This window comes from Mastigoproctus giganteus, chromosome 10, assembly GCF_048544385.1.
Source record: "Mastigoproctus giganteus isolate SK-2022 chromosome 10, ASM4854438v1, whole genome shotgun sequence".
NCBI classification, from domain to species: Eukaryota; Metazoa; Arthropoda; class Arachnida; order Uropygi; family Thelyphonidae; genus Mastigoproctus; species Mastigoproctus giganteus.
The window spans coordinates 10,689,798-10,713,344 of NC_143584.1; the positions used below are offsets into that span (position 1 = coordinate 10,689,798).

General features: G+C 37.7%; 1 protein-coding gene across 2 annotated transcripts in view; it reads left to right on the forward strand.

The window, feature by feature from the left end:
- LOC150078684 (uncharacterized) overlaps positions 1 to 23,547 on the forward strand; it is a 56,641-nt gene that overhangs the window by 25,128 nt on the left and 7,966 nt on the right. For both annotated transcript variants that reach the window (XM_090382959.1, XM_090382960.1), the window contains exons 5-8: positions 2,804 to 2,883; positions 12,625 to 12,685; positions 18,478 to 18,625; positions 20,509 to 20,764. In XM_090382959.1, coding sequence (XP_090239085.1) covers positions 2,804 to 2,883; positions 12,625 to 12,685; positions 18,478 to 18,625; positions 20,509 to 20,764 — 545 coding nt within the window. The remainder of the gene's footprint in view (positions 1 to 2,803; positions 2,884 to 12,624; positions 12,686 to 18,477; positions 18,626 to 20,508; positions 20,765 to 23,547) is intronic.

The following is a 23,547-nucleotide window of genomic DNA, read 5'->3' on the forward strand; positions in this document are numbered from 1 at the left end:
GCATAATTGTCAGTAAGTTTTATCTCTCAAGGGCTGTGGAGATTTAGCAGGGGTGGCTGCTCCACCTTACGAAAGAACATATTAATGAATGACTGGATGGTGGCTTTTTTCTTTTCATCGTAGATTTCTTTGTAGCAAGCAAGCATAAATTCACCCCTCTGTTAACTTTTAAGAATTGTTCACTGTCAGGATCCATCTTTTCAAACCTCACCATTGCTAATGCAATTTCACGAAATGCCATTCCATCTCTCTGGTGATGAAGCATCTTGGCTCCGCATTTGGTTTATCTTGAGCTTCGTTAACATTTTATTCTTTCAGTATTGCTGCCTGCAAGTCAATAAGTTCTTCGTTCGATAATTCCTTCTCTTCTTCCTCTATTAACTCCTCCACATCTTTGGCATCAACCTCCAACTGAAGTAGCTCTAGCTCTTCAACCTTTACAATCTTATCTGTAACCTCTTCATATGATTCATCTTTTTCAAATCCTTCAAAGCCTTTTACGTGCCATGGGCATATTTTCTTCCATGCACCAATTAAACAACTTTTAGTAATTTCCACCCAGGCCTTATTAATGTTTAAGATAGTGTGGTAAATATTGTAAGATTTCCAAAAGTCTCTTAATGTATAATTTTTCTCATCGTCTATTGCAGACAATGCCTGAGCAAACGTTGTGCATAAATAGTATGCTTTTAAATTCAAAATAACACCCTGATCCATAGGTTGGATGAGTGAAGTCGTGTTTGGCAGTAGAAATATGACTCTTATGTTCAAATTGAAATCTAGATGCATAGGATGTCCAGGAGCATTATCTAATAGAAACAAAATCTTGAAAGGAATATCGTTGTCTTTACAATATTTTTGAATCTTGGGAATGAAGCAGCATTTAAACCAATTCTCAAAGAGAGATATTGTTAATCATGCTCTCTGGTTCAATCAGAACTGAATGGGTAGGGTGGCTTTATTGATGCCCTTAAATGCACGAGGATTTCCAGAATGGTACACAAGCAGAGGTTTTAATCTGTAATCTCCCGCTGCATTAGCCCCAAACAAGATCATGGCTCTATCTTTTGAAACCTTGAAACCTGGCATTGTCTCTTTGGCAATGTATATGCAATGTGGCATTTTTTTCCAATACAGAGCAGTCTTGTCAACTTTAAAAATTTGCTGCATTGAATAGACACCTTTATCAATAATTTTTTCCAACGCATCACAAAATTTCTCTGCAGCTGCAGAATCGGCACTGGTGACTTCACCACATACTTTAACATTGTAGAAACCAGTGAGATGCTTGAACCTATTAAACCGTCTGTTGCTTGCCACGAACTTGGCTTGGGAGTCGCCGTACTTATTCTTAATATCTTTATAAATACTTATTGCTTTTGCTTGAATGGTCATTAGACTCAGGGGCACTCGCTTCTGAATCTGATTTTCCATCCATATTATTAACAGCTGTTCCATCTTTGATATAGCACCTGAACGCTGTTTTTTGATCACTGTTGATCTTAAGTGCATTGATCCTTTGATGTTCTTTTTATACACGCACTGTCCTTTAAAATAGTATTCACTGTTGAAGCAGCGAGACCTAATTCCCTTGCAATAGATGACAAACTTTGTCCTGTTTTGTAGTTCTTAATTATTTTCATCTTCATTTCTAAATCAATTTTGTTTCGTTTCCTTGCACTACCACCACTTGCACTTTTTGTTGGTTGCTTTCCCTTCATCATTGTAATATGTAAATAGGAATGAAGAGAAGTTTCTGAAAATTTTTTTTTTTATATAGTTGAAGATTTCAGTGAAGGGTAACTCATTTCACCATAACATAAAAAACCACAGAATTCCGGTTATCGGCATTATTGCAAATGCAATAAAATCGAGTTTACTACCCGTTTATAATTAGATGCACTAACAGAAAAGCCCAATAAACCGGAAAGTGCAAATTGTTTTTATTGTTTTTTTGGTAGTGACCTCTGGAAATGTGTTTTAGAAAAATATCACAAAGGCATTCAAAATTGATTCTTATAAGGGAAACATATGATAACGATGAAAGGGTGGTGCAATTTTCATTATAAATATGACTTTTTAGAGAGATAAATAGTTTAGTAATATAGCAAAATTTTCAACTTCCGTGGACTTGGAACGAAAAAAAAATGTGTTATTGGGTTCACATTAAAATATTTTCACGATACCTCCATTTATTCCTACAGGATGTAAAATACGTTTCCACGATTTTTTTAAGTTTGCACCGACCGGCAAAAACTTATGTAAAATTGAATTTCCATAAGTCGAGTGTTATGTAAGTCAGGGAATTCCTGTATAGTCTGGGGCACACACTTAACTAATTCAGTCTTTAATTAGTAGTGACAAAATGTTTCAAGGAAGCAAGTTTATACAGCAGCAGCAAAAAAAAAAAAAAAAAAACCTAACTACATCATTTCCCTATCCCCTTTATTAAATTATCTAATCCTTCTTTAAATTTATTCAAACTACCCACTTTCACCACTCCAGTTGGAAGTTTATTTCAACAATCAGTTACTCTCTGACTAAAAGCAATTTCTGCACATCCACCTGCAAACTCTGTCTTTCAATTTAAATTTGTCTCCCTGTGTGTTTCATCTGAGAAAGAGTAAAGTAAAGATGCCATCGCTAATTTACTCAATCCACTCAAAGCCTTAAACACTCACTCAGGTCTCTTGACATTTTGAATGTTGGTCTGTAGCTGAAATATAAATATAAATTTTTGTCAGTGATGTTAATTAGTGTTAGTGCCAGTAAATATTTATAGTGTATTGGTTTTTAATTTCAGAATGTGAAAAAATGTTACAAGATCTAGAGAAGGAGAGGCAACAATTTGAGAACTGGATGACATATACAGCAAAAATAGAGGTGACTTTTGGGTTTCAATTTTTTTCCCTCAGATGATATGATGAAATTATGTATGCAAAAATAGTAAATTCGTGATGTATTATTTTTGAGTCTTCTAAATTCATTAAAATTGTAATAACTTATTATGGTAAACACGTAAGGTAAATATTTTGATTATGTTTAGCTAATTTGAATCATCGTGTACATAATGTTTTGTCTACATTGGCAGACAAAAATAATATAACAACAGAGCTCAACAGTTTTATTAGTGATAACTGTATGTATATGCAGAGAAAATAAATTGCACTAGTATTCTGATTAGCATTCAAATATTATATGCTGCAACAGTTGTGCTTTGAGGTTTGTATGGAGTATGAATTAGCATTAGCATTAGTAGAGGCATTTGATGCAAGAAAGCAAGCTTATGCAGCATCAGCCAAAAAAATAAAATAAAATAAAATAAATAAATAAATAAATAAAAAATAATCACTTCCACTTCACCCCTCTGTTCGTTCGAAATACCTGTCCAGCCGAGCCTTAAACTTATTTAGGCTATCAACTTCCACGACAAGGGATGGAAGTCTATTCCAGCAACCAACCACCCGCTGGCTAAAGGCAAATTTCCTCACGTCTATCCTACATCTGTCTTTCCTCAATTTGAATTTATGCCCTCTCAGGTGATTATTCTGAGCAAGAGGAAGAATCCCATCAGCATTGAGCATGCTCAAACCATTCAAGGCTTTATACACCTCTACCAGATCACCTCGCTGGTGCCTAGTCTCCAGACACTGTAATTTGCAAAACGTAAGCCTTTCTTCGTAAGAGCACCCCTTTGTTCCATTCACTAATCTTGTTGCCCTTCTCTGTACTCGTTCCAGCATTTCTACATCCTTCTTGAAATGAGGCCTCCAGACCTGTATACAGTACTCTAGGTGCGGTCTGACCATTGCCTTATACAAGGGAATAATCACCTCCTTATCCCTGCTAGAAAAATTCCTGTATATCATTGATAAGACATCATGAGCTACTATTGCAGCCTGTCTGCACTGCTCAGAAAACTTCATATCTGCCTGCACAACCACCCCCAGGTCCCTTTCATTCTCTACTACTGTCAGTGTAGTACCACAGAGTTGATACGTTGCTCTGGGGTTGCTGTTTCCCATATGTAGTACTTTACATTTGTCAATGTTAAACTTCATTTGCCACCTCTCAGCCCATCTGCTCAACCTCTCCAGATCCTGTTGCAGTAGCATAGTGTCAGTAGTGTCCTTGACAACCCTGCCAACCTTCGTATCGTCTGCAAACTTGGACATTAAGCTTGATATACCATCATCAATATCATTTATAAATACAGAAAACAATAATGGACCCAATACTGAACCCTGAGGGACTCCACTAATAACATTAGTCCACGATGAGCAGTGTCCATTGATTACCACTCTCTGTCTTTTCCCCCTCAACCACCCCTTTATTCATAGCAGCAATTTGCCTCCAATGCCACACTGCTCCAATTTGTGCAGCAGTCTTCCATGTGCAACAGTATCAAAAGCCTTTCTAAGATCCAAGTATATAATATCAAAGTTATTCCCTGCATCCAGTTCTTTTGTGACTGCATCATAGTATCCAATCAAATTGGTCAGGCAAGACTTCCCCTTAACAAAACCATGCTGTGTCTGAGCTATAACTGAAGTCTTGTCTAGATGATCCTGTGCAGTGCTTCTTTAACCAGTGCCTCCATTAATTTTCCTGGAACAGAAGTTAAACTAACAGGTCTATAATTACTTGTGTCGCCCTTTGATCCTCCTTTGTGAATTGGGGTCACATTTGCACATCTCCAGTCCATGGGTACTTCCCCTGAGTCCAAGGAAGCTCTTATAATTATGGCTAAGGGTTTAGATCCCATCCACCCCAGGTGCCTTTCTTGTATTTATCTTCAACAATTTCTCCTCCACTTTACTCTCAGTTATTACAAGATTCTCTAGCTTACTGCCAGAGTTGAATACACCTCTGGCATTCCCCTTGCTGAATAACTCCTCATGTGTGAATTTCGATGCAAAATATTCATTCAGTTTGTTAGCTACCTGAGCAGGATCATCAACAGTTGACCCATCAATATCAAGTGGACCAATCTGATTCATCACCTTCCTTCTAGAGTTTACATAAGTAAAAAACTCTTTGCTGTTTTTCTTTGCATCCCTTGCCAAAGATTTCTCGTAATCTGCCTTCGCCTGCCTAACCTCCTTTGTAACTTGGTTACAGATCAACTTGTATCTTCATAGGCTTCTGTGTCACGTGTTTATTTGTATGTATCCCATGCATTTTTCTTCTCTGCCATATGTCTCATTAGTTCATCTGACATCCACTTAGGCCTAAACCTTGAACAATATTTCTTAGTTGGTACGTAAAGCCTAGTAGCTTCCAAGATATGTTCTTTGAATGCTTCCCATTTTGAATTTGCTGTTGGCATCATCAGTTGGTCCCACTGTATAGAATTTAAATACTGTCTCAGTCCATCGTAGTCGCCTTTACGATTTAGACTTTTAGAATGTCTTTAATTGCCCTGCTCTCACATTGTTGTCTGGTGCTTAATATGAAGCTGTTCGCCAAAGAGTGAGGCTACAAATACCATTCCTTTATGGCAACTAATTTTGACTCAAAATGAGAAAGTTGAGGGATATGGTAATAAATACTGAAATTAATTTGATAAGAAGATGCACCACAAAAATAGCAAACAGCCAAGAGAAACATGAACAGGACTATTCTCCTCTTTACCTTCATGGATAACCCCCTTCCATAGTAACCAGGATATTTCTAACACTAGATACCTGGCTGTCTCACAGGATCCACACTGTGTCAAGTAGTGGAAAGCACTACTTGACATAGTAATCGTACAGATCACTTGGTTTCCGTGGCTGAGCAAGAAATAGTACCATGGGAATGCTACAGCCAATATTTCACAGCCAGAGAAAGAAGAATGAGTTACATAATCCTCCTTACTGCCCTCTCCAATATTGGTGCAGCTGACAGCAAAGAGAGAACCAGTTGACCTCTAGCAGTTCTCACTATATAATCTGAAGAATGGCTTTTGACCTCCTGATCTCTTTGTTTCACAAATACAACTTCCTTATTTCTTTACAAGCCCGAAAAGGGGAAAAAATCCATTACAGGCCATTCATTGACCCATGTATGGCCACTCCATTGACCCATGAATGCTAATCCATCTGTTAGGAAATTTAATGTCAAGCCACTTCTGCACAGGAATACTGAAGTGTCGTAGATCACCAACTTGTATAAGGCAAATTTTCTGCGTGTGTGGACAATGCCTTCATTAAAAGCAACTATAATGAAGTATCCTTTTGAATCCGATTGTAACTTGTAAAATGTATGAACTGAAAATTCAATTCACTCATACATTATCCTACATCACACTATCGCCTTCGGACAGCTTTGGCTCTTATCTATTATTTTCTATGCCGACCGGGCTAGCCGGGTGGGTAAAGTGCTTGCCTGGCAACCCAAAGGTCGCGGGTTCGATTCCCGCCTCGGGCTTGGATCAAAGTACTGCAAAAACCTTGGGAGGTGCTTTATGGCCACAGAAGCCAATGCGCCAACAACTACAAAAAAAAAAAAAAAAAAAAAATGTTTTCTATAAGTTACACATGGTCTCCTTTAATTAAGTCCACAATATGAAAAATAGCTTCACATGACTAAATAATAATCTTTAAGAGGAGTTGGTAGTTCACTAGCCACCAAAAAAAATCACCCTTCAGTCACAATCCGCTGGATAAAGCTCTCCTAGTCGAAGCCGTTGAAACCATTATGTGGCTTCCGCAGTTTCCACTTTAGTTGTGTTTTAAAAATTTACTGTACAGAATAGTACGTCATCCCATTTTCATGCAGACACACTCCCTAATGGGTTTAGCATTAGTATTAATAAAGGCATATGATGCAAGCTTATACATCAGTTATGGTTCCTTAGATCCTTAGGCTTGACATAGCCCACTGGTCATAAGCGAGAGTGCAGGCGTTCCTTGAATGGACCGGGGTTCAAGCCCGTGACCACTAAATATGATAAATATTTGTATTGATGATTTTTTGTAACCTCTACTGACTTGGTTGTTGTGCCGGAGTATAAACAGAAATTTATGTTTGTCTAGTTCTGCATTGAATCTATTTAAGCTCTCAACTTCTACAACAAGAGATGGAAGTTTGTTCCAGCAATCAACCACCCTCTGGCTAAAGGCACACTTCCACACATCTATCCTACAACTGTCCTCAATTTGAATTTATGCCCTCTCAGGCGATTATTCTGAGCAAGAGAAAGAATCCCATTAGCATTGAGCATGTTCAAACCATTCAAGGCCTCATACACCTCACAGGTGTCTCGTTTCCAGAACTTAAGCCTTTCTTGGTAGGAGCACCCCTTTGTTCCCCTCACCAATCTTTTTGCCCTTCTTTGTACTTGTTCTAGCAACTCTACACCCTTCCTAAAACAAGGCCTCCAGACCTGTCCACAGTACTCTAGGTGTGGCCTGACCATTGCCTTGTATAACTGGGTAATCACCTCCCTGTTCCTGCTAGCAAAATTGCTATATATCATTGACAAGACTCCATAACCTGCCCTGTCGGCCCGTCTGCACTGCTCAGCAAACTTCACATTTGACTGCACAATTAACCCAGGTCTTTTTCACTTTCCGCTTCCTTGAGTGTAGTACCACACAGTTGGTTCGTTTCTCTTGGGTTATTGCTATCCATATGCAGTACTTTGCATTTGTCAATGTTAAACTTCAGTTACCACTTCTCAGCCCATTTGCCCAACTTATCTAGATCCAGTTGGAGTAGCATAGTCTTTACTGTTGTTAACAACCCTGCCAACTTTTGATTCATCTGCAAACTTGGACATTAAGCCTGATATACCTTCATTAATATCATTGAGAAATATGCAAAACAACAATGGGACCAGTAATGAACCCTGGGGAACCACACTAATAACATTTGTCCACGAAGAGCAGTGTACATTGATTACCACTCTCTGTTGTTTTCCCACTCAACCATCCCTTTATCCATTGTAGCAACTTACCCTTAATGCCATTCCTCTCCAATTTGTACAGCAGTCTTCCATGGGCACCTCCGTAGCCAGGTGGGAAGGAAGCTCGAACCCCGGTCTAATCAAGAAGCATGTGCGTAGCACATGCTTCTTGATTAGACCGGGGTTCGAGCCCGTCACCCAAATATGGAGGATGCGGAAAGGTCAGGGAATGACCACCGCATATTCCCGGAGCAATATGGCCTTATTTGCTAATGCTCCTAAATATCAAAACAACAAACAACAACAAGGCAGTCTTTCATGTGCAACAGTATCAAAAACTTTCCTGAAATCCAAGTATATGATATCAAAATTATTTTTGGCATTCAGTTCCTTTGTGACCACATTATATTATCCAATCAAATTGGTCAGACAAGACCTCCCTTTAACAAACCCATGCTGTGTTTTTACCATGTTTTTTTTTTTTGGGATGGTATGCGACGGTACGGTGTACAGGCACCTTTATTAACAGTGAAGTGTGACATTTAGATGCAGTACACTTTGAAATTTGTCATATTCCGTAAATTGTTTTCACATGTTTACCTACTATTCAAATAAGCTTAAAATTATTTAACTAAATTTGCATTTTTTACTGTCTATTGTTAAGATATTTCTATATAAAACTGTATAACTATTTTTATAATTCTAAATTACTCTGTCAGACCTCTGTTTAACGAAGTCATCAGAAGTAACGTTTAAAATACTTTCCTTTGAGTGAATAAAATTTTCATGTAGCAAACGGATTAGGCGAGATTAACTCGGTACACACTGTTTGCATTTCTGGCCTTCTGGCAATTAGTTCTGCTGCACAAATTAAGAGAGCTAACGCATTCTACAACTTAGTGGTACCTGGTGAAACCTATCCGACCACCTGTCCCATACAGAGGAGTCATGCTAGTCAAGAGTGAGCAGATCAAGGATTTAAAGGATAAAGGATTTAATGTTGATTGTATTCCCAATGGGCTCTGGCCCACCTTCTACTGCAGCAGTGTACAACCTATTCTGGTACAGTGGCCATATTCAAAAAAATTCAAAGTTTTCTTTAGTGTGTTACATTTTCCATATCTTGTTGCTTGTAAAAGTAAAATTAAAAGTATTCAAAAATTTTATTTAATTAGAAAATGTTTTTGATAATTAACAAAATTTAAAATGCTGTTTAAGTTCACTTTCCTTGTGGTCCGTAGGTTGGACACCTCTGTGAATCAACTGTAAGCGCCCCGTTCGAGAATTAGAAAAGTGAATCATCTGTCGCGGAAGTGCATGATCCATATTTTGCCATAAATTTTTCCCATCTCTGTTTACGTGGTCACAATATCCGAATATCCGAATGCCACCGACATTTGGGACAGTTTCAAAAAAAAAGAAAAGAGAAAATTCAAATTTAAGAACTAGTGACAATACTGATGACGAGAGACGGAAAATGAGGACAACGAAGGTATTAATCCTTCTAAGCATGAATTGTTGGCATTTGGTGAAAGCAAAGTTAAAAAATTGTCAATTAGGTTACAGTTAAATGAAAGACATGCAATTTATGGATACCTAATTCATAAGAAAGTTTCAGAAGAATTGAAGAATTTGATGAATGCTCTGAGTACAATACCAATTTCACTGAGTGAATGTGAACGAGGATTTTCACAAATGAATCTGATCGGTAGTCTAACCAGCGCTTCGTTGATGGCAAAAACAGTTTCTTCACTACTGTTTCTTAAAATTGTAGGCCCACCGCTGACCTGTTTCAATCCAGCAAAATATGTTGATTCATGGCTGCTTCGGAAATGTCATTCAGCAGTTGACATACAAAGAGGAAGAAAAGCAGTCGGCAACCTGTGGCTCGCGAGCCGCATGCAGCTCTTTTAACACGTAACTGCGGTTCATTAACTTTACGGCTCACATGAAGCACAATTTGAAATGGAGTTAGAGGACTTAAAAATCAAGGACATGTGGAGTGCAAGACTAAAATGCTTTAAAACTGAAATTGAGGATTTGGAGAGGCAAAAGGCTGCCTTTGCAATTCTGCACAAATGGACGGCGATAGATGAGTTTAAAATGCAGACGAAATTGTGTTCGACCCACAACTGGACCCACTTACTGGACCCACATATAAATTTGAAAATATTTGCGTTTGGACTTCTCTCAGTTTTTGGCTCGACATATTTCTGCTCTGCGGGCAAATATTTTTGAACATGAACTATATTAAAAATAAATCAAGAAACCATCGTCTGAACAATGCGGGCATGTTAAAGCTCAGCATGTTTAATTACGACATACTCGCATGATGTTGAGAGACACTTGCTCAAGAAGTTCATCAGCAAAAGTCATTAATTTGTACCTAACTGGATGTTTGTTACGCTTTTTCAGTATTAATAAATAATATTTAAAAAAATATATATATATATATATTTTTTTTTAATAAACACCTTCCCACTCTATTCCATTTCTTAAAAAACTCTCGCTCTCTCCCCCCTCCTCCCAGCTTTAGCTGAGGTGTGGCTCTTCGGATTCTCTCTCTCTCTTTTTTTTTTAATTAGATCAAAAATGGCTCTTCACTCAAAAAAAGGTTGCCGACCCCTGGCATAGGGTGTCGGATAAGAACTTAATAAAAATTTGAAATATTCTACAAAAATTTTATTATGAAATTATTTTTACTTATGTTATTATTTTTTACTTATTTTACTCACTTTTTACTTATTTTTTATATACATGAATAATAAATTTATTCTTAATAAACTGTGTTAATATACTTAATTTATTACTGTTATTATAAAAACGTTACTACTATTTCAGAAAAAAAGAAATTTTAGAGTACTTTTCATATCCTTTTAATTTTAAATTTTTCCTGATAGCAAAGAATAAATACCGGCTCCTATTTTTTTTTATAAAAAAAGTACTGATTTTAACTATTACTACAGTCTTGTAATAGTTAACTCCTGTAAGGTCTGTGGTTGAGACGCTGCAGATAGGAGTTGCTGTTCCAACACAAACCACAGATGCTCGATGGGATTGATGTCTGGGGAATTTGGAGGCCCGGGCAATACCTGGAAGTCTTCCTCATGTTCTGCAAACCAGTCTAAAGATCCAGGTGGTGTGGCATGGCGCATTATCCTGCTGAAAGACAGCACCACCAGAGGGGAAGACTGTTGCCATGAAAGGGTGTACCTGGTCAGCAATGATGTTTAGGTAGGTGGTAGCTGCCAGAGTGCCCGGCACATGGATGATTGGACCCAGGGTATACCAGCAGAACATTAACAAAGCATGACACCACCACTGGTCTGTTTTTATCCCACAGTGCATCCAGGCACCATCACTTCCCCAGGCAAGCAACACGCACATACCTGGCTGTCCACATGGTGCAACAGGAAACATGATTCATCGAACACGACATTCTTCCAATCACTTAAGGTCCAGTTTCGATGCTCGCGTGCCCATTGTAGGCGCTGTCGCCAGTGAACCCTGGTTAGCATGGGCACTCGGAGCGACCTGCAGATACGCAGCCCCTGGCTAAAGGTAAACTTCCGCATGTCTGTCCTACAACTGTCTTTCCTCAATTTGAATTTATTCCCTCTTGATTATTCTGAGCAAGAGGAAGAATCCCATTCAAGGCTTTATACACCTCAATCAGATCACCTTGCAGGTGCCTAGTCTCCAGACACTGTAATTTCCAAAACTTAAGCCTCTCTTTGCAAGAGCAAATTTTTGGAATGTTCCTCATTAACATGTGCCTCCGTAGCCAGGTGGGAAGGAGCTGCAGTGCGTAGCACACGCTTCTTTATTAGACTGGGGTTCGAGCCCGTCACCACCAAATACGGAAGATGCAGAAAGATCACCGCATATCCCGCTTATCAGGGAATGATTACCGCATATCCCGGAGCAATATGGCCTTAGTTGCTAATGCTCCTAAAAACCAAATAACAAACAAACCTCGTTATCATTCAGAATGTAAAGGAATTTTTTTTTAAAATATTTTCAAATACATTAGGAAGATAAAATGCATGATGTTCATCAAAAATTTCAGAAAATTTTAATTACAAGAAAATCTGTGCAAGTTTTTTTCCCACATTTCCACTGTTGTAATCAGAATATGATTGGAAAATTTTTTAAAGATAATTTGAAATTTATTTTATTATGGAGATAAGATGTATGGTATCCATAAAACTTTTTAGTAAATTTTACTCCCAACAAATTTGTGTAAATTATCTTTACATATTCTCCACTGTTACAATCAAACACGATGGGAAAATACTTGCAAATATCAAGAAGATAAAATTCACAATGACCATCAAAAGTTTTCAATAAATTTAGCTCCAAAAAAACCATCATCATCATCATGAAATAACAGCTTATGTAGTTAGTGAAAAGTGAAAATCAGTCTTTTTAAGTAAGGAAGAGTCACCACTTGTGAAGGCTTTTGTTCTTTACTTTTTTTTAGGAGAAAATTATGCATTTTATGGCTTTCCTAGCTATCAGATATAAATTTATAGAACTTTCTGAAGTATTTTTTTGAACTTTGTTTCTCATAATTAGGCATCCTCTTTATTTCTCTTTTTCTCAATGCTTAGCTGTGAGCATTTCCATTGTATACCTGTGATTTTATTATATAATATTGGAAAACTTTATTTTTTAAACAATAATTTTTTTTGTCAATACTTTTCATAATTGTATGATTAAATATTTATTAGGATGATGGCTTAGTAGAAATCCTGGAAGAATATGATGATGTGAAAGAAAAAGAGTGGAAAGGTAGGTTCTTATAAGTTTGTAGTGCACCTTAAGTACCAGTTTTTTTTATTATTTTTTTTTGTAATTACACCCGCACAATTTTAACTGCATAGAAATGTGGGTGTTTAAAAAGTTACTGTGCACCTCTATAAATGGCATGTGCACTATTAAAAGGTAGATCCATCTATTGATTGCAACATACAAGTGACCCTGACACAATTGAGTAGTAAACTTTCCTCGCTCCGTCCACTTACACCCCTGCCCCACCATTTGCCTCGGATTTGTCTGATGTTTTGTTGGCTAAGGGTTAAACGTTATTGAATCATAAACCATGTTGGTTGGCCATGGATTTTTAAGTAGAGGCAAGGATGTTTTTTGGTGGAGAGAAAGTGCTGATATTGTTGGGATATCAGAGACGTGATGTCACACAGATATAAGAAATGTAGAATTGGAATTTGGAGAGTACAATGTGTACAGAAAGGATAGACAGGGTAGGAAGGGAGGAGGTATTATGCTGTTAGTTAACAAACACATAAAATCTAAGGAAGTGCATCCAGTTGACATGGGGTGGACAGTGCCATGTTGAGTCTGTTTGTTGTGACATAAACACTGGGAAAGAGAAAATGAGAGTATGAGTGTGTTATAGCCTAATGAATCTGATGAGTTTAATGAGCAGTTGTGCAGAGAAATAGAGTGGGCTAGTAAATCAGAATGTCTTGTAATGGAGGATTTTAACTTTCCAGATATTGACTGGAACTTGTGGGTTGGTCACTTGCACACTAGCAAGACTTTTGTGGATTTATTGGAGGATTGTTTTCTCCGGCAACATGTTCGAGGGGCAAACAGAGGGAGTAATACTCTTGATCTGATTATCAGTAGTGATTATTTATGCATTAAGAATTTGCAGATAAAGGAACTGCTGGGTGACAGTGATCACAATGTACTGATGTGGGATTACTTAAGGATGTAACTACCATCAAGGCTAAAGGGAAGGGCTTTTGCTTTCCTAAAGGTGACTACAGGGGTCTCAGACAGTTTTTAAATTCTGTACAGTGGGATCAACTGATGATGTCAACGTTGAATTGTAAATGGGAGTCCTTCTGGGACTTGACGTTGGAGGCTACTAGGCTTTTCATACCAACTAAGAATTACTGTTCAAGGTTCAGGCCTAAATGGATGTCAGATGAATTGATGAGGCTCGTGGCAGAGACGAAAAATGCATGGGATGCATATAAATTATCAGGGAACACAGAAGCCTACAGCAGATATAAGATAGTCTGTAATCAAGTCACAAAGGAGGTTAGGTAGGCAAAGGCAAATTATGAGAAATCTTTGGCAAAGGATGCAAAGAAAAACAGCAAAGAGTTCTTTACTTATGTAAACTCTAGAAGCAAGAGAACAAATCAGATTGATCCACTTAACACAGATGGTTCAACTGTTGATGATCCTGCTCAAGTAGTTGATAAACTGAATGAGTATTTTGCCTATACAATTCATGCATGAGAAATTCTTTAGGCAAGTGGAGGACAGAAGCTTATTAAACTCTAACAGGGAGCTCAATGATTTTGTAATAATTGAGTCCAAATTGGAAGAGAAATTGTTGAAGTTAAACATAAGAAAGGCACCAGAGTTGGATGGTATATATCCAGTTATATTAAAGGAGGTGGCATAGGAAGTAAGCAAATGCTTAGCTATAATTATGAGAGAATCCTTGGACTCAGGGGAAGTCCCCATGGACTGGAGATGTGAAAATATATCCCCAGTTCACAAAGAGGGATAAAAGGGTGACACGAGTAATTACAAACCTGTTAGTTTAAGTTCTGTTATGCATGGAAAACTACTGTACAAATTGGAGCAATATGGTATTAAGGACAAGTTGCTACAATGGATAAAAGGGTGGTTGAGTGGTAATCACCGGATGCTGCTTTTCGTGGACTAATGTTATTAGTGGAGTCCCCAAGGGTTCGGTGTTGGGCCCACTGTTGGTTTTTATATTTATCAATGACATTGATGAAGGTATATCAGGCTTAATGTCCAAGTATGCAGATGATGTAAAGGTTGGCAGGGTTGTTAATGACAGTGTGCTACTGCAACAGAATCTAGAAAAGTTGGGCAGATGGGCTGACAAGTAGCAACTGAAGTTTAACATTGACAAATGCAAAGTACTCTGTATGGGTAGAAGTAATCCCAGAGAAATGTACCAACTGTGTGGTACTACACTTACATTGGTAGAAAATGAAAAAGACCTGGGAGTAATTGTATAGTCAGATATGCAGTTTTCTGAGCAGTGCAGACAGGCTGCCAGATCAGGTCATGGGGTACTGTCAATGATATACAGGAATTTTGCTAGTAGGTAAAAGGAGGTGATTATCCCTTTGTATAAGGCAATGATCAGGCCATGCCGTGAGTACTGCATACAGCTCTGGAGGCCTCATTTTAGGAAGGATATAGAATTGCTTGAGCAAGTACAGAGAAGAGCAATAAGATTGTCAAGGGAATGAAGGGGCTCTCTTACCAAGAAAGACTTAAGTTCTGCAAATTTCAGTGTTTGGAGATGGCACCTGTAAAGTGATCTGATTGAAGCGTATAATGGCTTGAATGGCTTGAGCAGGCTTAATTCTGATGGGATTCTTCTGCTTGCTCAGATCACAGGGCATAAATTCAGATTGAGGAAAGACAGTTGTAGAATAGATGTGCGGAAACTTTCATTCTGCCAGCAGGTAGTTGATTGGTGGAACAAACTTCCATCTGTCGTTGTGGAAGTTGATAGCTTAAATAAATTTAAGAAAGAACTGGACAAACTTTTAGAAGGAATGGGTGAGTGAAATTGTTTTTTCTTGGCTGATGCTGCATAATCTCATACACTTGCTTTCTTGCATCACATGCCTCTACTACTACTACTATAGAAGAATCTGAAAAAGTAAGATGGGAGTTTGCTGAAGTTTCCCAGTAGTGATATTCTTGTAATTGTTTAAGTCAGTTGATGGTACATGGTCTGGCTGACCAATGTCTTATTAGAAGGGGAAATGTATGAAGTTTCAGCAATTGCATTAGAAAGCCATTGCAAATCAATGTGGAGGTTATCTGAGTAGATCTGGTATCTCACATATCACTGCGCACAAAGCACTAAGATTATGTTTATATCCCTACCACTGAATAACAAATTTTGGGTTATATCTTGTTACGGGTATAAAAGTAAGTTTACTTTATAGATTTTGGGGTGCTAAACTGGAAATAGGGCTTAAAATGGCAGATTGGCTCTTGTTTTCGAAAAAAAGTAGTTTTTTATATTTATACAGGGTATTTTTTATTTGTATGTCAGTAAGATGTAGCTACAAACATACCTTCATCAAACACAGGACCTTTTCGTCTTTCGCTTGTATTCAGCTTTGGGAGCATCCCTTTTCACCATACAACAACATTCGGCTAACATGGCCGCACTCCATTTGCTTTTGTATCTTTGTTCCATTGCTGCTATGTCCTGATGGAAGTGCTCATCATGTTCGTTGCTGATGGCACCACAGATTGGCAGGAAGAAATCCAGGTGTGAGTTTCAAGAAATGCACCTTCAACGACATGTTACACCCCAGTTTTTTGTAAGAAGTAATGAGATTTTCCATAAGCTGCCTGTAGTTGAGGGCCTTAATATTTTTTAGAAAACCAGGTGACATTTCGAAAGACTTTCCATGCTGATTTCTTCGCTATCACTAAGGTCACATTCAAACCATTCATCTTTGAACAGTTGCCTTATTTGTGGACCAATGAAAATGCTTGCCTTTATCTTCTCTGTACTAAGTCTTGGGAGTATTTCTTTTGCAAGTGTGTGAATGCAGGACCGCTCACTCCCAAAGCCTTCACAAAATTTTTCATGAGCTCCAGTTTTATGTGGTGTGGTAGAAGAAAAACTTTATTTGGATCTTCCAGAGGTTTAAATGCCACGTTCTTAATTCCAGGTGTTAATGATTTTTGTTGAGGCCAACTCCTCTTCTCGTAATGCATATCCTTGCCATGACTATTCCACTCGCAGAGAAAGCAACAATACATAGTGTAACCCTTTTGTAGGCTTAATAAAATGGCGATTACCTTTAAATCACCAAATATCTGCCACTCATTCTTCTAATAGTGTACACCTAAGGTTACTAAGATCACATTCAAAATGTTCATCTTTGAAAAGTTGCCTTATTTGTGGACCAATGAAAATGCCTGCCTTTATCTTCTCTGTACTAAGTCTTGGGGTATTTCTCTTGCAAGTATGTGAATGCAGGACCGTTTACTCCCAAAGCCTTCATGAAATTTTTGATGAGCTCCAGTTTGATTTGGAGTGGTGGAAGCAAAACTTTATTTGGATCTTCCAGAGGTTTAAATGCTACGTTTTTAATTCCAGATGTTAATGATTTTTCATTGAGGCCAACTCCTCTTCTCATAGTGCATATCCTTGGCATGACTATCCCATTTGCAGAGAAAGCAACAATACTTAGTGTAACCCTTTTGTAGTTCTAATAAAATGGCGATTACCTTCAAATTACAAATATCTGCCACTCATACTTCTGATAGTGTATACCTAAGAGGATGTTTTCCGTGTTTGCGTATGTTTCTTTTTTGTGGACGGCATATGCAAGAGGTATTGAAGGCAGCATATTTCCATTGTGTAATAACACAGCCTTAAGGCTTTGGTGGCGCCTGACCCTAATACTAAACTGGATGAACACGAGAAGTAGAAACATTGAACATACTGCATCGAGTGTGGCACAGGATAAAGTCACTTGCATTCGGGACTTAGACAGAAGGGTTGGTTCGAAAAGTTGGAGACAGTCTTCCTCGGATGACAGTGGAGCAAGTGGCACTGTCTCCCATATGGCTACCACAACTGAAGGGCAAGACCATCCAGCCCAACCAACTGGAAGTACTAACTGCACTAGTGACCACCCATTAGGGAAAAAGAAGCCAATGCATGAAGAGGAGCATTGAATACATTCATCATGCAGGCATACTATGAAGCCAGAGACAGACACGACATCCGAGGGAGACTGTTTCCAACTTTTCGAACCAATCCTTCTTCTAAGGCCTGAATGCAAGTGACTTTATCGTGTGCCGCACTCGATGCAGTATGTTCAATGCTTCTACTTCTCATCTTCATCCAGCTGTGGGGGTGGACCTGTTTAGCTTTGACATACAGTGATTGGTGGTAGTTATGGGGGGCGACACCAGATGGATCACTCTCTGCCTCGGCCATCGCCTTGACTATACTTGGAGATGGTAGCAATTTCTCAGAACTTTTACTTACCTGAAAATGAAAATGATTAAGGTCTACAGTCACTTTTAGACCTATTTCCTATAACATATACAGTCACTTCTAGACCAAAATAAATAACAGGTGCAATTTGGCCAAGTAGCCTTTGTGCCATTAAACCCCACTCCAACAGCAACAACATCACCTCGACCTTGGGGGAGGTAGGTCAAATGAAGCAACTTTTGTAATTTTCTTTTTTCCATGGTAGGATTTGAGCTCAGGTCCATGATATTGGCGGTCCAGCATCATAACCACAGGGCTAATCATGCCCCTTTTATTATTACTATTATTATTTTTTTATTTATTTATTTTTTTTGCTAGATCCACATGACAGTGTTGTTTTTATAGACAAATGACATTACTTGTAATTATGAGAATAGAGATATTGCATAGGGCATCATAGGCATCACAAATCTATTGTAAATATGAAATAATAATAATATTAATTAGTCTTCCCACATATTTGTTTTACTATTACATGTTATTTAATTAATATCCTATCTCTGCATCTTATTTTATTTAGAGCAGCATAAGAAGAATGTGAAATCTTATCATCAGAAACTGTCTCAGAAAAAAAGTTCTCTTCAGTCAAACCTTGGAGATGATGAAGAACTTTGGGAAAGGTTAGATCAACTACAAATTCAGGAAGTAGACAGAGATGAAATATCAAGGTGGGTAACCAAAGCAAGTTTTTAAAATAATAATTTAAAATCTGTTCATCTGCATCACATATTACTGTCTGACTTGCACTTTTTTGAATATTTTCTTGGTGATGTAGCTGAGTATCATTCACTTTTGTATTCATTGTTGAAATGATTAATTGTAAACTCCTCTGAACTAGTGATTTTGCCAGAGTATGAACAGAACATTTTTTTAATCTGTTTAAAGGTATGAAAACTTGGATTCACACACACACACACACACACACACACACACACACACACACACACACACACACACACACACACACACACACACACACACACACACACGATAAATAGTATTACAGTAATCAGAAAGCTGTTGTGGAAAAGTATATAATCACAAAAAAAGTTATTGCACGTAAGAAGCATTGAAGTAACATACTACAGTGACCTGCAAACTTGAATTTTATATTATTCTATATTTAGCATATGCACTGTATTGCCAAAAGTAACTGGATACCTGCTGGTATTTGGGAAAAATTAACCACGCCTGCTATCCCCATGCCAGGAATAGGTATAAAAGCAATTGTGTTCATGCTAGAATTAAGTAGGTCAGTGATATACAGTAGAAGGGTCAAGGCAGTAATTAATCTGTTTGTGCCATTGCAACAAAATTGTAGCAGTCTAGTGGTTGACATAATCATCAAATGCAAAGATCATGGTGGAACGATGTTTCCATTTGATGAAAAAAAAAAAAAAAACTTTGAATGAGGAAAAGTTGGAAAAAGACCAGAGGGCACTCAAAAGATCGTTATAGAGAACATCAGTCATCATCAAATACTGTCAGCCAGGAGTTCAGGAGGTTACAGGAACTGATATTAGCATAGGGGCTAATATCAGTTCCTGCAACACACAGGGAGGGGCTGCATAATGGATTTTGCTAAGCATCTACAGCCCACAAACCAAGCATCATAGTGCACAATGCACAATGTTGACCTTTTCTGGTGCAAAACCCATTGTAATTGGTAGTAAAAAAGGCCTACGTGCTCTGAGAAACAAAATAAATTTTCGTAATTGTAATTGGTGCTTAGAACATTGGAGTGATGAATCATGGTACACAGTTTTCCTGTCTGATGGTTGAGTTTGGGTCTAGGGATCTTTGGGCTTTTGTATTGTTGGGATGACAGTGTCATCCCAACTGAGGAGTTTGGCAGAGGTGTTGACACCAGGGTGACAGTACCTCTGTTGAGATGATGGATCACTAAACTTCATGTTCCTCGTAGTTTGGACTTGGACCACTGGTTGTTGTTGATCCTGGAACAATGAATGCTGTGCATTCATTATTCCAGGATCAACAGAAGGATATTGACATTCTGGATGAATATGCTCTTCTGGTACTGTGGCATGGCAGCAGTATGGGAGGACTCCTTTTCTATTTCAGCATGGCAGTGCACCATATTATACTGCACAGCCTGTAGTGACCTGGTTTGAAGACATGGGTGTGCAAAAGCTTCACTTGCCTACCCAGAGTCCCATCTTAATCCCACTGAATACCTTTGGGATGAACTGGAACATTGACTTTGGGCTTGGCCAGTATGCCCACAATCCATAGCTGAATTGACCACTGTGTTGAAGGAAGGATTGACCAAAATACTGCCTTCTTCCTATCAAAAATTGGTTTGGAGTCAAGTGATTTTTAATTAAGACCAGAGGTGGGCCCAACATATTATTAAATATTGTATAAATAAATGTTTCTTTGAAACATGCAGGTGTCTGGTTTATTTTGGAAGTACAGTATATATGTATACAAATATGTTATATGTTAAATTATAATATGTTATCTAAAATCTAACGAATATGTTATATGTTAAAATCCAACATTTTTTTATTTTTATTTTTCTAAATTAAAGCTTTCATGAAGAAAATAGTTCACCATTAGATAGTGAAGTTGGATATGACAAAGCAGAAACGGTAAATGTGAAAGAAAAAGGAAGAACAGAAGAATATGTGGAGGAGACAGAAAGTGAGGAGGAGGAGTCTGATGAAGAAACAAATAAAAAGAGGGTGAAATGGAAAGATCAAATTAAACCCAGGACACACTGTATAAAATTCACCCACAGCATTTCCAATGAAAGCTCAGATACAGAAAAACATGAAGACGCAGAGGTAATTGAGTGCATAAACTATATGCCTAGATGGCAATGATATATATAGTACTGACTACAGTGTTTACAATAAATTGTATAATTATTTGTAAATTAATATTAAAGTATATAGTTTTATTTTCATTACTTATATAGGCCATTTCAGAATTGCATAGGAGAGCATATTCTGCAGCTAAAATCAGGGGAAAAAGTTCCGATGAACATATATCTCAAAAGTCTTTATTTCTGAAATATTAAATATTAATCATAAATTACAAAACCCACATAAAAGGGCAAAAAATTTTTATATTCAAATTTACACAGAAATATGACTGTGTAAAGTAGGCTTTAAACAGTACAAAACATAGTACCAACACAAATATGAATAGTATTTTTCTACTAAATGAATCATACCAGTTACCCAGTTGTAACCAGTATGGCAAAATACATACTAGCGGTATCAATATGTCTGTTACTTGATTTCAAGTTTCACAACTGCTTCATTGTTTACAGTACAGCCTTTTTTAAACTGGTATTATAGGACACACTACAAATCTGTTTCCTTTTGTGAGATTAACTGACAAAATGATTTTAATTTATGATGAGATTCATAAGAATTCCATAGTTGCTATTTGCAGATATGCAAAAAAATTTCCAACTTGATGAGTACCAAATCACAGAACACCTGTTTTTAAGAGACGACTAAGAGAAGCAGTATGGTGAAACTATTATAAGCAAATGCTAGTAGAGGGAGATTTCAGTAAACTGCAAATGTTGAAGAACAAATACTTAATCCTATACAAATATCTCCTACCAAAAGTATGAGGTTGTCAGGTTGCATAAATGTTTCTACTGTAAGTGTATGGAGGACATTGCATAAACAGCAGTTGCAACCATTTCACAACAATTCTTGTACAAGAATTGTTGCCAAGCTATATGAATAAATACAGAAACTTTTGTTAGTAGCTCATTTTGCAAAATACTTGTGATTCTCAGCCCTGTTCTGGTTACAGATGAATCATGTTTTACAAGAAATGACAGTCTTACCTCTCAAAACACTTATACTTGTGTGTTTTGAGAGGTAAGACTGAAGAAAACCACATACGATTGTCAGTATTCATCATACTTTTTCCTTTAACATTTAGTGTAATGTTCTTGGGAACAATCTTGTTGGTCCTGATTTTTTTTACCAGCAAGGAAATTGATTGTTTATTCTATGCATACCACCATGCAAGATGAACTGAGAAATTGTATTTTGGAAATTGCAAACCGTTAAGATGTGCCAGGGAATCACAAGGGAATCACAGATTTGTAGTAGAAGTAGTAGTAGTAATGGTAAATGATGCAAGAAAGCAAGCTTATATAGCATCAGCCAAAAAAAAAAAAAAAAACTTTCACAGTTCACTCATCCATACCCTCAAGAATTTGTCTACTTCCTTGAATTTATTCAGCCCATCCACTTCCACAATAACAGATGGAAGCCTGTTCTAGCAATCAACCACCAGCTGGCTGAAGGCAAACTTCTGCACATCTATCCTGCATCCATCCTTCCTCAACTTGAATTTATGTCCCAACATGTGTAGTCTCATAAAGTGGAAGAATACCATAAACATTCAGCTTATTCAATCCATTCAAGGCTTTAAACACCTCAATCAGATCTTCCTGCAGATGCCTAGTATCAAGACACTGTAATTTGCAGAACTGAAACCTTTATAAGTAAGAGCACACTTTTGTTCCCTTCACCAATCTGGTTGCCCTTCTCTGCAACCATTCCAGCAGATCTGCATCCTTCCTAAAGTGAGGCCTCCATCCTGTCAAGATGTGGCCTAACCATGGCCTTATATCAAGGGATAATCACCTTATCCCTGCTAGTAAAGTGTCTGTATATCATTGACAAAACCCCGTGAGCTGTCCTGGCAGTGTCTGCACTGCAAAGAGAACTTCATATCTGACTACACAATTATCCCCAAATATTTTTAATTTCCACCACCCTGTTCGTACATTAATCTGTGGTTACTGTTACCCATATGCAGTACTTTGCATTTATCAATTTTCTTCAACTGCCATTTCTGAGCCCATTGACCCAATTTTCCTAGATCTTGTTGCAGTAGCTCAACCTTTATATCATCTGCAAACTTAGACATTAAGCCTGATATACCTTCATCAATATCACTGTGAATATTGAAAACAACAATAGGCCGAGCACTGAACCCTGGAGAACTCCACTAATAACATTAGTCCATGAAGAGCAGAGCCCATTGATAACTACTCTCTGTCTTCTTCTCCTTAACCATCCCTTTATTCATAGCGGTAACTTGCCCCAAATGCCACATTGCTTCAGTTTGTACAGCAGTAATTTATGTGCAACAGTATTAAAAGCCTTCCTGAAATTCAAGTATATGATGTCAAAATTGTTTTTTTCACCTTGTTCCTTAGTCACTGCATCACAGTAAGATTAATTAGACAAGTCCAAACTGTGATTGCAGTATAATTGCATGCCTGTCCAAATGGTCCTGCATTACTTCTTTAACCATTGATTCCATTATTTGCACTGGAACAGATGTCAAGCTAACAGGTCTGTAATTACTCACGTCACCTTTTGATACCCTTTTGTCATCTTTATGAATTGGGGATATATTCGCACTTCTCCAGTCCATACAGACTTCCCCTCAATGATGCTCTCATAATTTTGGTTAAGGGTTTGCTTACGTCCTTGGCTGTCTCCCCCTAATATATTTGGATAGATTCCATCCTCAACAAGTTCTCCTCCACTTTCCTTTCAGTTATTACAAAGTCATTTAGCTC